The following is a 22422-nucleotide window of genomic DNA, read 5'->3' as shown; positions in this document are numbered from 1 at the left end:
TAATTTTTTTTAAAAAAAAATAAGTGAGTTGAATACTCTATTCATATAAAAATATTTAAAAATATCAATCATTCTATCCAAACAAAATATTTTGAAATAATAAAAATTTAAATTTCATAAAATTTTAAATTCTATAAATTTTTTAATTACCTCGTTGAAACACAATCTTTAAGTTTCATAAAATTGCTAATAACATGTTGAATACAGCAATGATGTCACTAAGTTTTGACAGTTTTAATTGGAATTGATGTCTATATTTTTATTTCATATTTTTAAATCTTTTTTTTCTGTACCCCGTTAACTGTGTTTTCCATGCTGAATTCAGCTATACTTACATTTACCTGCGAGAAGCCATCCATAGGTAAGAAATTACAAAATAATATATCATTTTCCAAAATAATGATTCATTGAATAATCAATATAATTTTAAAATTGAAATTTGCGCACGGGTCTCCTTACTAATTATTGCATAAAGTCCCGCATTTCAAAGTCAGGTATTTGCCAATAAACTATTTTGGAATTTTTTACCAATCAAGACACATTATTAAATGTTTTGTACTTTATATAAGATAACGATAACTGTACAACAAAACATTTAAAAAAAAGGATTAAAAAGAAATATCACGGACACACCCTTTATAGAATATTGTTGGTACTACTAATACTTAGTATATTATTTTTCTCATAATCTAAAACGATAGCACAATCACATCAAATTTGATAGCAATGGCATCACTTGAATGTAATGGTATCAAATGCAGTGAGTAGCAGTCACTCTAATTATTTTGCTCAATTATTGAAATTGCATGCTTCAAGCAACACGCGATAAGATCGAATCTGCTGGCTAAGTCCCTTCAAGCGAATACTTACATTCAACAAGATCGTTCTAGTTGTTAATTAAAACATCTACCACTCCAAATTCAATAAATATATTTTACACTGAAATTGTACCCAGCAATGGAGGGACAGGTGAGTGCAAAATTAATAAAACGTTTGTAGAGACAAGTGTCGCATATACTATAAATCATTTCATATAGTATATATATTATTAACACACAGACACACACCCTTTTGGAGGTACATTGTTCCCTACCAGCTGAAGCTATAAGAGCTAGTAACGCATAGGAGAGGGGAAAAAGAAAGGCTAAAGAAAGAAAGAAACGGAAGACAAAATGAGAATAAATAATAAATAAAGTGGTTTGGTGATTCATTGAGGGTTAAGCTAAAACCATTGACTGTTGTTAGAGGGGAAGACAAAGAGAACCACCCCAACGTGTGAAACAAAAATGCCTTCTTTCATGGCCCACCTTAAGGAAATTAAAACACTCTTTGAAAACAACATCAACGGGAAATGCTCGTCATCTTCTTGGGAACAACCTTCTTCTACCTCTTCCTTAATTTCTCTGTCTCTGACTATTCTTGTTTTTAAGCCCAAACAAAGTGACATCGCTTTTATATAGTACTATTACCCTTTCCATTTTTCATCCTATAGAAACACCCCTTTTTGGGTCTTCGAAGCCTAGAATATCATATAGTTTTGGTTCTTTAAGCATCAATCACATGGTCATGAACAAGAGGAAGAAGAAGAAAAAGTTCATGGATGGCACTCCTTATGAGAAAAATGCCATTGCAATTCATGTGGGGTCTTCAGAGATTCATTTTCAACCGTTTGATGATGTTTTTTGTCACCGTGGGCACATGGTATGGTTTTAAAGATGAAGATCTTGTTTCTGGTGGAGAATTCACCAGTGGAAGAATAGGCGTACATGGGAAAGCCAGGCATTTCTTCAAACTTCATCAACTTAATTGTTTTAATTTCTATAATTTATAATTTATTTGCATTGCAATTCACATACTCCTATTTTACTCTTTTTATCTATATATGTCCGTTTAGTTATGGCCTTAGAGATAGCCAGAAATAGTTACAGCTAGAGACATTTGTAAACGTTTTTAGGACATCAATGGTCATCAAACTCGAGCAGTGAAATAAAATTTGTGGCTGGTTTTCCGAGTCTCTCTTCATTTCTATCTCTCATATTTCTTGTGTCCAAATTACAGATTAAGCCATAAAGAGGGCAAATTATTTTTGCCTTGTTTCATCAGATTTGAATGATAAGAACGAAAACTGATGAGTGTTTTATTTCCTTCTATTAATCAATTTCTTTTGTTGTGAGATAAGAAAAAATGCTTCTTTTCTAGGAGTAATATTCTCACTCATTTGCAAATCCATTTGGGGAAAATTCTAGATAATTAGGAAGTGGTAAAACATAACTGTTTCTGCTAAAAGCCTAAACTTCGTTTTCATGATTTGCTACCTAATTTTTCTGCATTAGCTTATAGGTAACACGACAAATCATTTGACATTTATTTCTTGTATTTTGATAATTCATCTAACTTAGCCTTATTGTATTATTTTCATAACCCACCTAACTATGCTTTGCATGTGTGTTGAGGAAAAGACAATACAAACCAACGGGATAAACCACGAGTTGCTTTTGGTGGATTATTACTCAGATTAATTTAGACCGATGCTCGTAAAAAAACTTATATGATGATTTTAAGTGCATCATGATATATATTTTTAGTATTATCTTTTAATTAAAATTAAAATGATAGTTTATATTGATCTATAAGATTTACTTTCATAGCATATATTGTTAAGATAAAATTTTAATCATGATTAAAAGAGATAACACCAAAACTTATTAGACTGCACTCAAATCTCATCCAAATTTATACTCCTAAATGCACCAACTAATATGCATTGGGGTATTTGTTAGGTTGAACTGACTTAAATTTCATAATCGAATTAAAGAAAAAGAAAAAAAAAACTTGGCAGTTTTCTTTATATGTAATTCATAGATTAATTTCATAACCCTAATCGTTGAGATGCACAATTAAAAAAAAAAAAAACTTAGTGGTTTTCTCTATATGCAATTCATCAATACTAATACCTTTTTTATGTCATTCATATTATTAGTTAAAGTGACTAAACCTGCACATTTGATGCTGGATTCATAAACTAGAATACTCAATTATTATTAAGTATCAGTTCACTCGTCTAATTAAAAAATAAAAGCTTATGCTGCCTCATTATAAAATGGGGTGGGGACTAAATATTTGATATTTGACATTGGAACTACTATGATGTTCCTGTTACCAAACTTATTTTCTTACAAATCTTTAACCTTCAGTTTTCACTTTTATAAATCACAATAGTATTGAATTATTTATTTACCTTTTATCATCGACAGTAATTAATGTTCCATTATGCTTTAGATTTGGGGTGCATATACAAATTCTTGTTCTCGGTAGAAGGTACGGAGGGGGTAACCCTTTTCAAAATTATACGGCATACATTACGCCCGAGGAATGTTGACTTTCATTTTTCTTGTTTATATTCTTAATTGTCTCTTGCTAAACATGTTTTTATTTTCTCTTTAAAAATTCCACTTTCAATCAACCTAGAACCTTCATCAACTCATTGTAAAAATGGGGATCAACTCAAATTATTTGATAAAACTTTAAAACCTAAACAATCTTCATGTAATATATGAACATAGAATAAATATAAAGTATATAAATTTAAAAAATATTTAAGATATTTTTAATTAATTGATAGAATTTTCTAGTTCATAAAAAAGATATTAATTAAAATGTAAAAAGACATGTAGTTCATTTTTAAATTTGACTATATATATATATATATATATTATTTTCTTTAATCTTATTAAAAAAATTAAAATTAATTAATAAGAGTTCTAAGATTGAAGCAGTTAATAATAATAAAATTTTATTAGAAAGAAAAAGTATTTATTATATTCTTATAACTTTATTATAATAATTGTATTTTTTTTCATAAATTTTTTTTATTTGTGAATGTTTAAACTCACTCTTAAAGATTGGTATTAAAAAAATTTAAATAATAAATAAAATAAAAAATATAAAGTTTTCATTTTTAATTCAATATAAAAAAAATGACTTGATTTTATATGAAATTTTGAAAAGAAACATATCTTACAAAATAAAAATGGCACATACTGTCTTTTAGGACAAAAATATATATAAAAATCATTTTATATTATGAACAAATATTTAAATATATTACTTACCATCATATTCATTTATGTATCAAGACAAAGAAAAAATTATTTGAATCAATTTTTTAAAAAATTATTTTATAAACATCTTTATTTAACTTTTAGTAACAAGTCATTCTTGATGTTTAGGTTACTCAGTTACAATAAATAATTTTTTTATTGTCTTTAGAATTGTTATATAAACAAAAGGATATTAATAAAAAAAGAAATTATCTTTAGTTTATATATGAACAAATGGGATTTTTTAAAAAAACTTATGAGTAAACCAAATTATAAGGTAAATTGAATACAATGTTCATAGTCTCTGCATGAGATTGAAAAGTTTTGTCATGTACATGTCATTTGTTAGGTATATATCTGGCTTTTTGTTGATTTTTGAGGATTTTGGGATTGGGAATAAGACTTAGACATTGAACGACAGAAATGCCTGGAACTTTGTACGCGATTAAAGCTTGTCAATCTGGGTTTTGTTTAATTTTGACGTTGTGTTCCATCCCTTTCACACAGGGATTTAACAATTTTGTCTCTATATGTCTCTCTGACTGCGTGCACGTGTATGCTTAATTTCTTGAATTCAGAAGCAATTGACTTCATCTAATATTTTGAATCCAAAGTTGGGTATTTCTTGGATGCCTTCTAACTTTGAAAAGTTTGACTGAGTCAAAATTTCAAACAAGACTACGAAAAAGAAAGAGGAGTGATTTTCTCAAAGTAAAGAAACTTGCCAATATTTAGATTCGCAAATTTACCCCATATTGCTTGTAATATTTGACAGTATGACAAGCTTCCTGGGCTTAACAGAACTTGTAGCCGAAAACCACAGGTAAAAGATGAGTCAATGTTGCTTTTATGACATGGTTGTTCAATAACAATTTGCTGTATCGTGTAGATTTTATCAAATATTTTAATGGTTGAATTAATCAATCTAATATTTTATTAAAAGTTATTAAATAGTAAATATTTAAATTTAACAACGAATCAGATATATTATATAGTAACATTTGATGATTTTCGAGGATCCGACGTAAATAAATTTCTAATTAACAAAGACATGCAAGCTTTTCTTGTTGGATCAAAGTCTTCAATTTAGGGATTTAATAGAAAGAAATTGAAAGAGAATCAGGGAATAGAGAGGGAAATCAGAGAAAGAATGATTCTTATTGATTAAGGAACTAATTCTGTTACAAAGGGTTTTATTACCCCAAAATAGCAACACTAACTAAGTTTGTTAGTGAACTTGCTTCCCAAAACAGTAAAACAACTAAACAGCAACTAATCACAGTTAAAGACTCTAACCATAGTAAAAACTATTGATTTGGAATTACTCTTCAATACCCCCCGTAATTCTAAATCAGAACAAACATCAATCAATCAAAATATTACAAGACCAAGCCATTCTCTAGCTTCTTCAAACTTGATCTTGGACACAGGTTTAGTGAGCAGGTCTGCCACTTGTTCTTCTGAAGGACAATGCTCCAGCTCAATGAATCCTTTCACCACTTGTTCTCTAAGATAGTGGAACCTTGTTTCTATATGTTTACTCCTGCCATGTGACACAGGATTGCTTGCTAGATCAATTGCTGACTTATTGTCTAGCACAAGCTTCATTGGAATCTTCACCTGCAACTTCAAGTCTTCAAGCACAGACCTCATCCATTTAGCTTGACATGCTGCATAGCATGCAGCTATGTATTCAGATTCACAAGTGGATAAGGAGACCACTGGTTGCAGTTTTGAACACCATGAAATTGGTGCTCCTAGGTACTTAAAGAAGTATCCTGTAGTGCTCCTGTAGTGATAGTCTGTATCTGTCTTTACTTCTTCTTTTTCTCCAGCATAATCAGCATCACTCCAGCCTAACAATTCAGCTTCATTCTGATTTGAGCATGAAGGAAACATAACTCCAAAATTCATTGTTCCTCTCAGGTATCTTAGCACCCTTTTAGCAGCAATCAGATGTGATTCCCTTGGATTACTCATGAATCTGCTAATCAAACCAACAACAAAGCAAATGTCAGGCCTGCTGTTACATAGGTACCTGAGAGAACCAACAATTTGTTTGTATTTAGTGCCATCAACAGGTTCACCAGCTTCAACATTGGAGAGCTTCACATTAGGATCTGCTGGAGTAGTAGCTGGATTACAATTAATCATTCCATATCTCTTGAGCACATCTGAAGTATATTTCTTCTGATGCAGTACCAGTCCCTTTTCAGTCTTCAAGAACTCTAACCCAAGGAATTATGTTAACTCACCGAGGTCAGACACCTCGAATTCAGCCATCAGTTTCTGCTTGAAACCTTCTATCACCTTCTGATTGCTACCTGTAATTAAGAGGTCATCAACATACAGACAACATAGTAGCATATCACCATTTCTCCTAGCTTGTACATAGATTCCATACTCAACTGAGCACTTATTGAGACCCAGTTTCATCAGATAGTTGTCTATCCTTTTATTCCAGGCCCTAGGGGCTTGTTTTAGCCCATATAGAGCTTTCCTCAGCCTGTACACATGTCCTTCTCTTCCTTTAACTTCAAATCCGGGAGGTTGAGTCACAAACACCTCTTCATCCAATGGTCCATTAAAAAATGCAGACTTGACATCAAGCTGCAGTAATGGCCATTTCCTTGCACAAGCAAGTGCAATCACAAGTCTTATGGATTCAATTCTTGCCACTGGTGCAAAGATTTCTGTGAAATTTATGCCTTCTTTTTGTAGAAATCCCCTAGCAACCAACCTAGCTTTATGCTTGGAGATAGTACCATCAGTGTTGAGTTTTAACTTGAAAACCCACTTAACATCAATTGCCCTTTTACCTCTTGGAAGCTGTACCAACTCCCAAGTCTTGTTTCTCTCTATAGCCTTCAGTTCTTCAATCATAGCAGCCTTCCATTCTTCTGTTTCTAGAGCTTCTTTGAAACTGACAGGTTCAGTATCTGCCATGAATGCCAGATGCAGTAGCTCACCTTCTTCATTAATATCTGCATCTGAAAACAATTTAAAACCCTCCAATCTGGTTGACTTCTGTCTGAGTCTTTGTGGCCTAGCTCCACCAATATCAGGTACTGAGGTGAGTGTGTCCTCAGTTTGCTGCTCTTGATCTTCTGTAGCATTATTATCTGAGACAAACTGATCTTCAGAAGGAATCAAGAGTTGCCTTTTCTTAATCTTCTCAGACCAGTCATAAACTTCATCCTCACTCACTATTACATCCCTGCTAACACAAGTCTTCTTTGTAGTGGGATTGTACAACTTGTAACCACCAGTTGGATGGTAGCCAATCATGATCATCAGTTCACTCTTGTCATGTAACTTTCTTCTTCTCTCATCAGGGACATGCATATGACAGATTGATCCAAAAACCTTCAAGTGAGCTATGCTAGGCTTCCTACCAAACCAAACTTCATCTGGCACTTTGTCAACCAACCTTTTAGTTGGACATTTGTTTAGGAGATAAGCAGCAGCAGCAACTGCTTCTCCCCAAAACTCATTTGGCAGGTTCTTCTGTTTCAGCATGCATCTAGCCATATCTAGTATGGTTCTATTTCTTCTCTCAGCAAAACCATTATGCTGAGGTGTGTAGGGAGGTGTGACCTCATGCTTGATACCTTCTTTCACACAATACTGTTCAAATTCAGTGGAAGTGTACTCTCCACCTCCATCAGTTCTTAGGAACTTGATTAGCTTCGCACTTTGCCTCTCCGCCAAAGCCTTGAACTGTTTGAACATCTCAAAAACTTCACTTTTCAGCTTGATCAAGTAGATCCAGATCATACCACTGTACTCATCTATGAAAGTACAAAAGTATTTATTGTCACAGAGGGAACCTCAAATGGTCCACACACATCAGAATATATCACATGCAGTACATCTGTTGATCTAGCACTCACAGCAGTTTTAAACGACTTTCTAGGTTGCTTACCTCGAAGACAACCCTCACAGATCTTCTCAGGTATCCTGACTGAAGGTAACCCAATCACCATGGATTTATCAACCAGTAGCTTCAAACTTCTGAAGTTTAGATGCCCAAGTCTCCTATGCCATAACCAGTCTATTGAATCATCAACTGTAACTGTTAGACATTTAGTATTTCTATCAATCAAACTGACTTGAAAGGTCCTATTTTTCCTGATAGGTGTCCTTAGAATCAATCTGCCATGAGGATCAATCAGCTCCATCTTCAGGTCTTTCATCACAATCTGAAACTTCTTTTCGAGCAGTTGACCTAAACTCATTAGGTTGCAATCCACCTGAGGTACCAGCATAACTTCTTCAATTAGTGCTGATCTACCATCTTCTTTCTTGATCATTATGTTCCCCATCCCTTCAGAGGTAACATAGCTGCCATTAGCACATCTGACATCACTTTTCACTGAAGTGTCTAAATCACAAAGCCATTCTTCATGACAGGTCATGTGATTAGAGCACCCAAAATCCAAATACCAAGTATCACTCCTTTGACTAGACTCAGTTTTAGGCTTAATTGAACTAGTTGTCATCATCAACAAGACTGGTGCCTCTTCTGTTTCTTCCTCTTGAGCTAGATGTGCAGTGTCTTCCTTCCTTTTCTTCAGTTTACCCTTAGCAAACCAACACTCAGCTGCCATATGCCCAAACTTCTCACAATTCCAACACTGTATCTTTCTTTTGTCTCCATCAAACTTCTTTCCTTTGTTCTGAGCAAAGTTCTTATTTTCTGACTTCTCACTAGTTTCACCTTGATCTTTCTTGTTTGCCCAACCTTGTTGACCAAATTTTCCTTTTCCCTTCTGCTTCTTTTTTGAGTCAAATCCAGCACCTTTCTGGGTAGATGCAACAAGCAAAACTTGATCAGCAGCTCTCTCAGAACTCCTTTCATTCAACCTGATTTCGTGTGCCTCAAGAGAACTCTGCAATTCCTCAAGGCTCATACTCTCCAGGTCCTTAGATTCTTCAATAGCAACAACAATATGGTCAAATTTAGAAGAAAGGGTTCTAAGTACCTTCTCAACCAGATTTTGGTCTTTCAAGGTTTCTCCACAAGCTTTCATTTGATTGGTGAGGGCAACAAGTCTAGCAAAGAATTCAGAAACCTTCTCATTACTCTCCATCTGCAGTAACTCATACTGCCTCCTCAGAGATTGAAGCCTTACCTTCTTGATTTTATCATCACCAGCATAACTCTTTTCAAGAACATCCCAGGCTTCCTTTGCCGAAGATGCTGAAGCAATCTTGTCAAAATTTTCATCATTGACACACTGGTGAATCAAATAAAGTGCCTTGTAATCACGCTTCTTCAATTCTTTGAACTAAGCCTTTGTTGCATCAGTGGATGTTTCTCCAGGTTCTTGCAACCCATTCTTCACTATGTCCATGACATCCTGGAAGCCAAACAAAACTTTCATCTGGGTGCACCACCTCGACCAGTTCTTTCCATCGAGAATTGGCAAATTTCCTGGAAATCCTCCATTACCATTCGCTCCAACCATGATTGCGAATCTCTGATTGCAAGCTTCGATCACACACGATTTCAATCTTCCCCTTTTTCACGCAGCGGAATTCACAATCAGAACTGTGCTCTTGATGCCAATTTGTTGGATCAGAGTCTTCAATTTAGGGATTTGATAGAAAGAAATTGAAAGAGAATCAGGGAATAGAGAGGGAAATCAGAGAAAGAATGATTCTCATTGATTAAGGAACTAATTCTGTTACAAAGGGTTTTATTACCCCAAAATAGCAACACTAACTAAGTTTGTTAGTGAACTTGCTTCCCAAAACAGTAAAACAACTAAACAGCAACTAACCACAGTTAAAGACTCTAACCATAGTAAAAACTATTGATTTGGAATTACTCTTCAATATTTCTAAGTATCCATGCTTCTTTGAGTATATATATATATATATATATATATATATATACAATAATGCATTCTATAAAATAATATTACATGTGCATAAATTCATCGTATGCTCGTATAATCTCACTTCCATGCATGTTTCACAGTTAAATACGTTTCGTTTTCTATACACCTATAGATTATGATTCTATCACTTAACTTAGGTGCGAGTAAATGTGGATATATACATGTGATGTGAAACAATGTTTCTGTTCATGAGTATGCCACTAATAATAGACCCAAGGAGTTTATAGAACATACTGAAAATGTCTTGGACATTTCTTGTAGATATTATTTTGAGCTTTGTAAAATGCCTAGCTGGATAGTTAATGTAAATGAAATTTAAATCTTTTCATGTTGGGTAATATAATGTAATTATATTGATAAATAAATATATCTATTTATGGGAGTAATAGATGAGTTTATTATTAATATAAAATTCACAATAAATAAAAGAAAAGAAACAATTCAACAATAGAATAATTAAAAAATGGTAATAATTATTTTATATAAATAAGAAATAGAAGAAATATTAATAAAGAAAGCTTACTTATATCCAACAGTAAACTGTAAAGATTTTTACACCCGGTGTTTAAATAAAAAATTTCTTTCTTTTATTTTTTGAACAGATAAAAATATTTTTTTATCACTAAATAATACAAGGCGTAACAATGTTTCGTTGAAATATGAAATATGTGCAATTACTATTAAAATGTTTTTCTACCCACTAAATTACTTTTAAAATATTTTTAAAACTTAAAAATCCAAATATAAATTATTTTACATTTTGATTTATTTTTAATTAGTAAGTTTTTTATTAAAGGTAAAATTTTTAGTTTAGATTAGAAAGTGTAAATGCAATTTTAAATAAAATTATATAAAATTTATTATTATTAAATAATAATAAAACTTATCAATAGAGAAAAAAATATATTTTATTAATAAAAATTAGTTTTAATGACAAGCGATTCAATATTACTTAATTAAAGTTTTAGATTTAAGTCTTTATGTATGTAAAAAATTTCTAATAATAAATTTATCTACAATATTTAAGTGTGCAATTTGAGTCGGATCTAGATTAAATTAAATGAAAAAATATATATTTATAATTAAAATAAATAATTTTATTTATCAATTAATAAAATACGACAGAGTTAAAACATAATTACTTATTTTAAAATATATTGGTTGGAACTTGATTATTATTTGTGTACGATAAAAAAATTATTAGAAGAAATAATTTTTGTTTTGATAAAAATAGTCTCCAACTATTAACTTAAAAATGTCTTTAAATCAAAATATTTAGTTTTATCATGTAAGAATAGGTTTAACAAGTTGGACTTTTAAAACTATCGAATTGAAATGCCTTGGACATTTATTATAGATATTATTTTGAGTTTTGTAAATTGTTTAGCTGGTTAGTTTAAAAGGGATTTAGTTTTTTTCTTATGCCGAATAATATAATATAATTAGTTATATTTAAATTTAAAACTGAAATTTTAATAAATAAAAACTACTTACCATAATTAGTTGAAAGATCTGTTAATTAATTATATATGTACAATTTTAAAAAATTATTAAATAAAAAATAGATTATGATTTAAATTATTTTTATTATAAAAATACGACATAAAATGTGCGTGTTAAGAGTTTATAAATAATCAATTTTTAACGAATAACTATGACTTAACCCAATACTTCTAATCTAGTTTAAATAAATTCTTTTATAAAAAATATTTTTTTTTATAAATTGAATTTTTTTTGCCTAGAAATGTATGTTGAAATAATCAATCGGGAATGAATCTCACACGTTTCAACCCCATGGCCAGTTTCATGGACCCGACAGGACTGGAGGAAAAAATAATTTTATTTTATCACAAGTTTGATAATAAATTAATAATATTTTTGGTTTTATTTATAATTTTTAGAAAATAAAATAAGTTTATAAAAAATATTATATTTTGTTAATTAAATGAATCCTCAAATATGATTTATTTTTAAAAATATATCAAATTTTAATTTTTTATATATTTTAAAATTATTATCTTATCTTTATTGATGTGAATTTAAAATCATAATAATATATGTATTATGTAAGGATATTTGAATTAGTCTGTCATCACTTAACAATAATTAAAAATTAAAATTAAAATTTTTTAAAATATAAAAGTGAAAATACTTTTATAAAACTGAAAATAAAATTTCATTTAATTAAAAGATTAGAAATATATTAAAACCCAAATAAATATAAAAGGTAAGATAAGATAATAAAGATATTTATTTTATCTTACCCATTAAACAAATTATTAAACAGATAACTCATTAGAAAAATTAAACATACAGTTCATCATCTATTTCAATCTTTGGATCTAAACTCGGAAGACAAACAGAGATAGAGAATGGACGCCATTGATTCTGTGTTCGATCCGCTCCGAGAATTCGCCAAGGACAGCGTTAGGCTCGTGAAACGCTGCCACAAACCCGATCGCAAAGGTGAGTGAAACCCTAATCCCTATTCTCCTCTCCATTCGGATTCAAATCTGTGCCGTCGATCTTCAATTTTCCCATGCACTCTGTGTTTCAGAATTCTCCAAGGTTGCCGTGCGTACCGCTATTGGTTTCGTTGTGATGGGATTCGTCGGTTTTTTCGTGAAGCTCATTTTCATCCCAATTAACAACATCATCGTCGGATCTGGTTAGGTAAATTTTATTATTTCACAAAAGAAAAATGTTAATTTTTTAAAACTATTTTTTCTCTATTCTTCGTTTTGGTTACTTGATCTCTATGGTCTCTATCTGCCCAAGTCAGATATTGCGAATTTTAAATTATTTTTTTTATTATAATGGATTATTCGGTTAACTGGTTGGGAAGAAATATTGTTTCTTTGTTAGCATTATTGTCCAGTTGTTGATTGAAACAATTTGATATGATGGTTTAATTGAAAGTGTTGAAGGGATTTAGTGAAACTGGAAAAGAAAAAAAAAAGAGTTGGTTGCTCTGTTTGGTTACATTTTATGGTGTATCAAGCATCATGAATTGGCTTGGTCGAGATTACTGTTCTATTGTTGATGGAAACGAAAGCTAGTTTGTCTGTTTATTGTAAAAGTTGAGATAAACTTTTTTGTCCGTTTTTATTATTCAAGCCTTTATCAGATCATTGTTTAGATGGCTTAGAAAAAAAAAAAAAAAGAGGAGGATAGTTCCCAGCTTAGCTTTCTGCTTTCTAGAATTTTTGGTGTCACAACTTTGCTAGTTTTTCCCATATTACTTATAGTGAATTCCCGGTCATATTTGAGTGGTGACTTTCTTTTCTTTTACGGTGGTATGTTCTATGTTGCTTTTGCTTGTTCGGACTGTTATTGCTTTGATGTAGATTACAGAATTTGTTCAAAACATCATTAAGTCGACGAGTTAATTCTTTGCGTCGTAAAGTGATTGTTTTAGGATAAACTGCAGCTATTGCTGAATAAACATATTCGACAATAAGGTGCTATGATTTATCAGAACTCAGAAGAGAACTCTTAAGATGTAATCTGTCTGTGTACGTATTTCTTTTTCAAGCCATTCAGGGAGCAGTTTACTGTTTTGGTACCTGTATAAGAGATGATGCATGATTATGTCTTTGTAGTCTGTCTAATTGGTACCTATTACCGCAGGAGCTTGTGTAATAGATACCTATTTTCGACAATGAGAGATTGAATGTGTTTACTATAACTTTTGGCAAGGACTTTTTTATAAAATTTTGTACATTCTTTCAAAGCTTATATCGACAGTCTATTTTTTTATTATTAGTTTAGTGCAGTTTTTCTACTATTTTGTCTGCTGTGGATGTTGGTTGTGTTATTGATGACATGGTGTTTTGAGCAAAATGTGCAAAATGAACGAGCTAACAATGCTTAGTTTTCTCCGCAGGATGAGGGGACCTACAATCGCCTCAGAAATTCAAGTTGTCGAGCAAAAGGAGGCAGAAAGAGTTCCCACATCGATCATGCAATGCCCTTAATCTTAGTTCTGCTGTTTTTCATTTTCAGTTTTTCCTTCGGACTTATTACCGATTTGAGATGTAATATTTTATATTTCCCTTGTTAGACGTTGGCACATTGTTTTGACATAGGAAAAGGAGGGAAAAGGAATTTAGAAACTTTAGTAGTTATGTTTTGATACTTACCTAACTGTGCTCTCTAGTTTATTTTATGATGAATTCATGGTTCAACGGTTCAGCCACTGGACTGATTTTTTTCCCCAATGATGATACAATTAAAGCCCAAAATGCAAACGGGTGCATATGGCACTTACAACAAGAACATAACAGAGCAATTCTACAATATTACAATATAATAAAACATTAGAAAACATGGCATGGTCGCTCTCAACGATGGCTGAACACATCTACACAAGAACAAATCAAACAATCTCAAAGCTCTATCATGGGCAACTTGTCTCCAATTGTGGGATAGGCTATTAGACGTCAACTAAACACGATTCTTATCATAAATGCAGAGAAAACAGAGAAGCAATGAAATATTATTTGTAACAGAGGAAGTGATGCGAATGAAAAAGGAAACTACACTAATTTAATCTCACTGGTGCCAGTACCACTAGCGGTTTTTCAACACAAAAAGGGATATAGTTTTAGTCACAAAAATTAAAAAATCAACACTCTGCAGATAACAAGTATCCATGTTTTATTCATGGAGCAAGGCCCAACAATTCGTCACAGAATAGTGTAAACAGGGAATGTTCAGGGCCGAACGAAAAGATCCTACAAAAGTGTTTGTGTATGTAAAATAACAACCTCATTTTTCGAACAAAAGGTAAAAAAAATTCAACGATAGATTACCACAATCTTAAATTATAATAATAGCAACCTCGTTGTTTTGATCTGCTTTCCGGATTTAGTTGTGAACCAACCAACATTTGGAGCATGCCTATTGCCCACTTTCAAGTCAAGTATTTTTTTTTAACAAAAATAAAAGTGATGCATGCCAAATGGTAAAGTACCAAGTGCTTTTTTTTTTCCATGCAATATGCGAATAAATCTTTATAAGGTAAACAAATTTTAAAATTATTATAATCACAATTAATTTAAATTAATTTTTACTAATAAATTAATATATTTTAATTTTCATAATTTTATTTCTTTAATTTATTTATAATTAATATAATAAAATTTTATGTATTCACTTTAATTTATTTTTATTTATCTTTAAAATATCATAAAATTTTTAATACCCATGAATTAATTCTATACCATTTATTTTTTGGGTGAGTAAATTTTATTCCATTTTACAGCTTCATGTCCCAATCCAATCCCCATTCCCCACCAAATACTATGCTTGAGCCGAAAAAACAATCAACAGGTTCTGACTTGCAAACTGAATGTACGCGCACGTGTTGAACGCGACAATTGTTTTCTCCCCAAAATCATTATAATAAATAGACGGCGTGTTTCCTTTAACCACTGTTTCAGAATCAGTTTAATCTTGCTTTTGTTGCTGCGCAATCCCTCCCTCATTTCATCACGGCGTTCTGTGCTTCGATGGAAGGTTTGGCTTCTCTCAAGGTTCCCTTTCAGCCACCCTCATCATTCTCTTCCAGACCAAGAACTTGGATTTCACCTACCCAAGTCAATTTTTGTAAAAGAACCTCACTTTTCACTTTTTCTATTCGAGCCCAGGTGAGATTTTTGCAAATTTTCAGTCGTTTTGCTACCTTTTATTTGTTGATTGATCAGGGTCACTCTTTTTTGTTTTTTTTGGGGAGTTGGGGTTTACTGATAATGGAGATAGATGTTGGGAAGTAGAATTTGGATTCAATTGAAGTGTGTGAATGCTGGACTTTATTGTGAGGAACCCTTTTTGATTTTCTCATGTGGGTTTTGGATTATGCGGTGTTTTTTATTAGATGGAGTCAATTGATGGTTCAGCTGCAGTAGCCACATCTGGTGAATCTGTGACTGAGGCTCTCAAAATTAAGGAGTGGGAAGTGGGAATGTTTCAAGATGAAGTTGCTGCTAGCCAGGGTATCAGAATAAGGAGAAGGCCACCAACTGGACCCCCTTCGCATTATGTAGGACCCTTTCAGTTCAGATTGCAGAATGAGGGCAATACACCCCGGAATATTTTGGAAGAGATTGTGTGGAACAAGGACACTGAAGTCTCACATGTATTGTGATTGATTTTCTTTGTGCTATATTTTTCTTAATATATATGTTTTTTGTGAATTAGATTGAATGTGTACTGAGGACAATTTGATTTTCAGCTTAAAGAAAGAAGACCCCTCAGTGAACTGAAGAAAGCCCTTGCAAACGCACCTCCTGCTAGGGATTTTCTTGGTGCTCTAAGGGCTGCCAACGAACGAACTGGACTGCCAGGGCTGATAGCTGAAGTGAAGAAGGCTTCACCAAGTAGAGGTATCTTGAGAGAAGATTTTGATCCAGTAAGTTTGTCTTATTTCCTCTGATCGTTTTTACGCGTAGAATTTTTATCTTTCTACTTTATTTGTAACATTTATTAAGTTGTTATTGATGTCATGTGGGAAATGTTTGAACTGGCTTCAACGGGCTGGCATCCTATTGCATCTTGTTGGCTAGAGTTAGTCTAGTAAACTTTTTCCCCTCATTTGGTGGTTTCCTTGAATCTACTTGTTATAGCACAAGTGCTTGATCTGAATCATATTTGCAGAGATATGTCTTATATTCTTCCATACTACATGACAATTTGTTGTTTCTTAGCTTCTTAAGCTTTTTGCTTACCTCTTACCCTAATGCAGTTTCTTCCCCTGATAAAACCCCTTCTCGAATCTACTATAGGATCTCAGTTTTCTTTTACTATCATTGCATACAGAGTTTATTTTATAGTTTTTAAATTTCATTTGGTTCCATATACCCCAGTCAAGTGTGAATATAAACTTATCTGGGTGATTGGAGTCTCTGTGTAGCGTATAATACCTGTTTTTGGATAGCTCGTTTGTTTCTCAATAACTCGTCCAGGTTCATGGTTCGTAAAGAAATATTGCTTCGAAATAAGGACCTGTTCTGAATCTTTTGTATCTGGAAGATGTTATGTTTTCTCATGTAGAATCTTGGTTACTTAGTACTTTTGTATTTTACATATCATATGGTTCAAGCAACTTATCCAACACTGTTGTTAGTTTGTATTTCTTCTCTTCACCGTATATGCCACTATTTTAGAGGTTCTATGTGTTAGGTTGAAATTGCTCAAGCTTACGAGAAAGGTGGAGCAGCATGTCTAAGTGTTTTAACAGATCAAAAGTATTTTAAGGTAAACCAAACTAACTATGACTTTATTAGAACTTAGAAGCTCCTTTACAACTTCTGTACTGCTAGATAATTTTTGGTTGGTTTAGTAGTGGGTGATATTGCAGCTAAATGATTACTACCTCCTAACTTGATATTGGTTTTCTTGATCCAGGGAAGCTTTGAAAATCTTGAGGCAATAAGAAACGCTGGCGTAAAGGTTTGCTTTGTGAATTTTATAATCCTCAATATTTGATATATTCTACCGTCTAATGCTTTATGAGGCCATGTTGTTGACTCTTGGCAAAATATGTAGTGCCCTTTGTTGTGCAAAGAATTCATCATAGATGCATGGCAGCTCTATTATGCTCGAACTAAGGGTGCAGATGCAGTCCTTCTAATTGCTGCTGTTTTGCCTGATCTTGACATCAAATACATGATTAAGATATGCAAATTACTTGGACTGACTGCACTTGTTGAGGTAAGATTGGTGCTTAACTATTTGGTTCCTGAATTTGAATGAATTTCAACATTTATGAAACATCTTTTAGCTTACTGACATCTGGTGTTCAATATGAATTATTCCTGAAGCCAAGTTTTGAGTTTATCCCATTTTTAGTGTAAACTCCTATAGTTGGTTACTATTAGTTTTGAAATGAGTAATGATTCTGTGCAAGAAAGCAAGAACTAAAGCGTGTTAGATCAAAAGTCAAAACCTTTAACTGTCATGACTCAAGAATGATTAGATGATTGTGATTCCTGCAATGTATCCAGTACTTACAAGTCATCAACACAATTTGCTTAGATTTCCCAAATGTTTCCCATGATCCCTATTTGACAGTTTATGTTATTTTCTCCTAGGTGCATGATGAGAAGGAATTTGATCGTGTCCTTGGAATAGAGGGGATTGAGCTTATTGGCATTAACAACCGTAATCTTGGTATGCCTTATCACTCCTCTCTCTCTCCCTCCATCCTTTCAATTTCACTCTTTTCTTTTTGATGAAATGGTATGCCTTTTCTTTCGCTTGTATTCAAAATGTGATTAATAAGTAAATTATGCAAATTGGCTTTCACTTGGTACTTCAAATCAAATCCTTCCTTTTCCTACTTGACCTTATTACGACAATCTTTTAGAACTCAAAATCTTTGGAGTAATAGAATTATTTTTATCTGCATGCATGTTTCTCCTTGCAACCTCTTTTCTGTTACATTATTTGGTATACATTAGTATTGTGAATCTGGAAAATACATCTTCAGGTTCAAAAGTATATATTTGAAAATACTGATAATTTTCTACTTTCTTTTTATCCTTTTGTATCAACGTATGAATATTTAACTTGGGATTTGAGGGATTAATAGTGGATTTTCTTTGTTGGGGTTGTAGAAACATTTGAGGTGGATATCGGCATCACAAAGAAGCTTCTTGAAGGAGAGCGAGGCAAAATAATACGCGAGAAAAACATAATTGTGCGTTGCCTTTCCTTTCCTTTATTTACTTAGATTTACTTGAAAGAAATGTCTTATTCTGAATATCATTATCCTCCTAATGATTCTATATGGTTTGTCTAGATGGTTGGGGAATCTGGTCTGTTCACACCCGAACATATTGCCTATGTGCAAGAAGCAGGTGTTAAAGCTGTAAGTATTGGGAATCATTTCTACGTTAAACACCTTCAAAATCCTAACAGCATCCTAGTGACAACTCTAAACCCCTTATATTTGAGTCATTCACATATAACATGACATAGCCATGAGTCTTTAGCAAGTGGTAAAAATGACCTCGTTACTAAAAGGAATCTTGGAGATACTAAAATATGATGCATAACATAGTTGTGTCAGCCAAATTATTCATCATATCCTTGCTATCATGTTGTTTGTTGCACCATCTTCAGTCTTAAATTGATTAAAACAGTAGTTGAACTTTTAGTAACACGTGTTTGCCAACTGCTTTGCCATTTAAGGGGATTGCTCCAGTTTCCAGAGTGTCAAAAATTTGTCACTTGTTGATTATACTTGATAAATTTTCCTACATTTATGATAAACCAACAATCAACAAATGTTTCACAACTCACCCCAGGTATACAGTATACTCTTATGGTATCATAGTGATTCCATGATTTCACCATATTATTATTTTTCCGCAGGTATTGGTTGGAGAGTCTATTGTAAAACAAAGTGATCCTGGAAACGGGATTAGCAATCTCTTTGGCAAAGATATCTCTTTGGGTTGAAGTGAGATACCTTTCTTGAGATATAGGCATTTGAGACATAGATTTGATGAGGTTATTGATTTGATTGATGCCTTGTACTTTTGCTTGTACTAAATTGTCAAAATCTTATCAAAAGCAAACATGTGCCAAAATAAATTATAAATAAATATAATATAATATTCAACTTAATTATAATTTTTTGATATTTGATTGTTTGGCGACTACTTTTCTGATTCCTTAACTTTTCAGTTTGCAGTATCTACACTGCAACTAATTGGTGGTCTTTTTCTTTTTTGTTTCCACTAACAAATTCGAATGATTTTGTGATAGTAAGTAACCCACACAACGCCATTAGCTAGGAGAGGTACGGAATGAATAAAGATAATTTTTGTCTCTACAACTTTCAGTGTCCAAAGTAAAATAGAACCATGCATTCAAAATCTACATTGGAATAAATTTCTTCAATAACTTGCGTTAGTGTCTAACTCTCCAAGGGCTTTGCGTAGACAAGATCTGTGCAAATACGAGTTTTTTCTTTTTTAAACAATAATCAATTATATAACTTGGTGGTTTCATTTTGTTAATTTAAATTTTAAATAAAAAGATTATTCCAAAACAAAAAGAAAAAAAATAACTTCAAAGCCAATATATTTTAAAGAAAAAAATTGCGGCTTCTATAGCAAGTATTACACATAGGGTCTTTTGCATAGTACACTGTTAATGGACGAAACATTTTGCTTCATTTTTCGTCTAAGATTTCACCCTATTCGCTCTCGTAATCATAATCATACTTCATATCATGCAGTGAAAAGTGAATTTTTTTTTACCTGGGGATTAAACAATGGAAAATTTATATATTTTCTTAAAAATTATATATACTGTGATATTTTAAAGAGGATTGAAAAACATGTGCATGTGAGATACTTTCACTTGATTAGTAAATAAACCACATATCTTCAAATCCGCATATGAAGTGATTTTTCTTCAAAATTTGTTTATATATATGATCTCTCATTTATCTTCTCCCCCATTTCTTATACTCGTTATCTTTCAACTTATCTTATTTTGATCCTTTTTAACCATCATTAAATATCCAAAATACTTGACAGTGCTACATTTAATCAAACAATAAAATCTATATCTATTATACATTTCGTAATGGTGAGAGCTTCTTAACTGAAGATGGTATTTATACATTCATTACATTTGAAATATGTGATTTACACGGCTGAATGAGAGTATATCTAAAAGATAAAAAAAAATTAATAATGTAAAGTTACGTGGGAAATATTACTTTTTCTTGGCCTAAAATGTATTACTGTTTCTTAACCTATTATTACAACTTAATCACACGAGGAGGGCTTAATAATGTATTTAGTACTAAAATATTTTAAAAAGGACCTTAGAACTTTATATAATCAAGTTTGTTGATAGAATTATTTTAGTAAAGCATTGTATTACAAAGCCATCGGTTTCTGACATTTCCATCTTCCCACAGTATTAGCTGAGAAAGAATCAACGAATTGTCTCGAGGAATTTCAAAATGTTTAAGATAAGAGCATATATCCAATGGGAGGTATTTATTTTATTTGTTTTTATTTAGCCAAACCACATTTTACAAATATCACCGTTAGAGTCTCGTGAACTATCAATAAAACCAAGAGAAAAAAAAATGAACATTCTTATAAAATTTGTGCCTCTCAAAATTAGTAATTTTAAAATAAAAAATATAATGAAATAGAAAAAATATATATTTTTTTATAGGATTCGTTTAAGTAAGCTTCTAGTGTTAAATAATTAAACATGAGAATTATTTAAGTTGTAAATAGTAAAAAGAGTGATGTATCATTATGGGACTTGTATAAAAATTATAGATATATATAAATTAAACAACTTTCAAGAGTTGCACTGTTACAAATGCTTTAAATAACAAAGACGGTGGGGCATCACTCGTCACGGACTATACAATGAAGACAATGGGTAATGGAGGGATTAAAGGTGATAAATTTTTGGAGAAATAATTCCATCAAATACTAAAGTTTGGGAGAGAGAAACTCTATTGAATTTAAAATAGTTTTAATTTACTCAAATAAATCTAGCCACAAACTTATTTAAATGAAATACTAGGAATTTTTTGTCCAAATATTTTGGATATAAACTCTTCCCCTCCTCCACCCACACAGATTTTATAGAATATTACATTTTGTATAGGTTATTATTACATTTTGGAATACCCACCTTTTATAATAGGTTATTGATTTTGGCAATACACACCCTAAGGTTATTAAGTTTTGGAACACATATTCGCACTTCAAACATAATCCAATGAAATTTATGTGCTCATAAGATTAGTTTGGTTTTTTTTTTAAAAAAAAAAAAACAAGTAAATAAGTCGAGTCAAATTTGAGTTTTTCTCTCTATTAAATTTGGCAAGAAGTTTCTGAAGTTTTCTACTAAACTCGTGCCTCTAACAACAACAAATTTTAGCATTTGATTTAGAATGTGAACACGAAAAAAAGAATTGATAAGAATGTTGGGTTATTTCTTCTTTTGTTTGTATTCTTTTTATATTTTTGTCAACATATTTCTTCTTCCTCTTCAATGGGTTGAAAACTTGAACCTAGAGGAGTTGCAAAGCCCCATCTCCCTTTGCTTCTATCCTCCACAAGTGTTGAGTCCTTTTACTCCCTTAATGTTTGTGGGAGGGTGGATGCTTCATAGATTACCTCCTTAATTTTCAAACAAGGAAAATGTTTTTTTCCCTTTTAACATTTAATCCTTATCCTTTTCTTCCCTTTCCCCTCTCCCAACTTAGAATCAATACTATGCTGTTCTTAATAGGAAATAACTTTCCAGTAAGATATGCAATTTAAAAATTATGATAAATGATTTTGTATATGTTTAGAAACACGTTGAAGATTCTTGTAAACATTAACTCAACTCACAAATTATAATTAACAACGTTAAAGTCA

At 31.9% G+C, this 22422-nt stretch overlaps 2 protein-coding genes across 3 annotated transcripts; both read left to right on the top strand.

The window, feature by feature from the left end:
• Positions 1-12295: 12295 nt before the first annotated feature.
• LOC113847812 (protein transport protein Sec61 subunit gamma) lies at positions 12296-14189 on the top strand. 2 transcript variants are annotated; one of them, XM_027477102.1, is made up of 3 exons: positions 12296-12472; positions 12564-12677; positions 13898-14189. In XM_027477102.1, the coding sequence occupies exons 1-3, from the start codon at positions 12379-12381 to the stop codon at positions 13981-13983; spliced, it is 294 nt and encodes a 97-aa protein (XP_027332903.1). In that variant the 5' UTR covers positions 12296-12378; the 3' UTR covers positions 13984-14189. The 2 variants fall into 2 exon arrangements, with proteins under 2 accessions (XP_027332903.1, XP_027332904.1); XM_027477103.1 differs by having other exon boundaries at positions 12304-12472; positions 12564-12679; positions 13893-14021.
• A 1116-nt stretch (positions 14190-15305) lies between these two features.
• Positions 15306-19649, top strand: LOC113846939 (indole-3-glycerol phosphate synthase, chloroplastic-like). Its single transcript, XM_027475717.1, has 10 exons — positions 15306-15657; positions 15885-16145; positions 16242-16418; positions 17189-17263; positions 17414-17458; positions 17555-17719; positions 18100-18178; positions 18625-18707; positions 18810-18878; positions 19385-19649. Exons 1-10 carry the CDS (start codon positions 15520-15522, stop codon positions 19469-19471), a joined length of 1179 nt encoding a protein of 392 aa, XP_027331518.1. The 5' UTR covers positions 15306-15519; the 3' UTR covers positions 19472-19649.
• Positions 19650-22422: the final 2773 nt, after the last annotated feature.

Source organism: Abrus precatorius, unplaced genomic scaffold (genome assembly GCF_003935025.1).
Source record: "Abrus precatorius isolate BTA unplaced genomic scaffold, Abrus_2018 Scaffold8, whole genome shotgun sequence".
Lineage (NCBI taxonomy): Eukaryota > Viridiplantae > Streptophyta > Magnoliopsida > Fabales > Fabaceae > Abrus > Abrus precatorius.
Note: the sequence above shows the minus strand (reverse complement) of the source record. Positions and strands in the feature narration are given on the sequence as shown.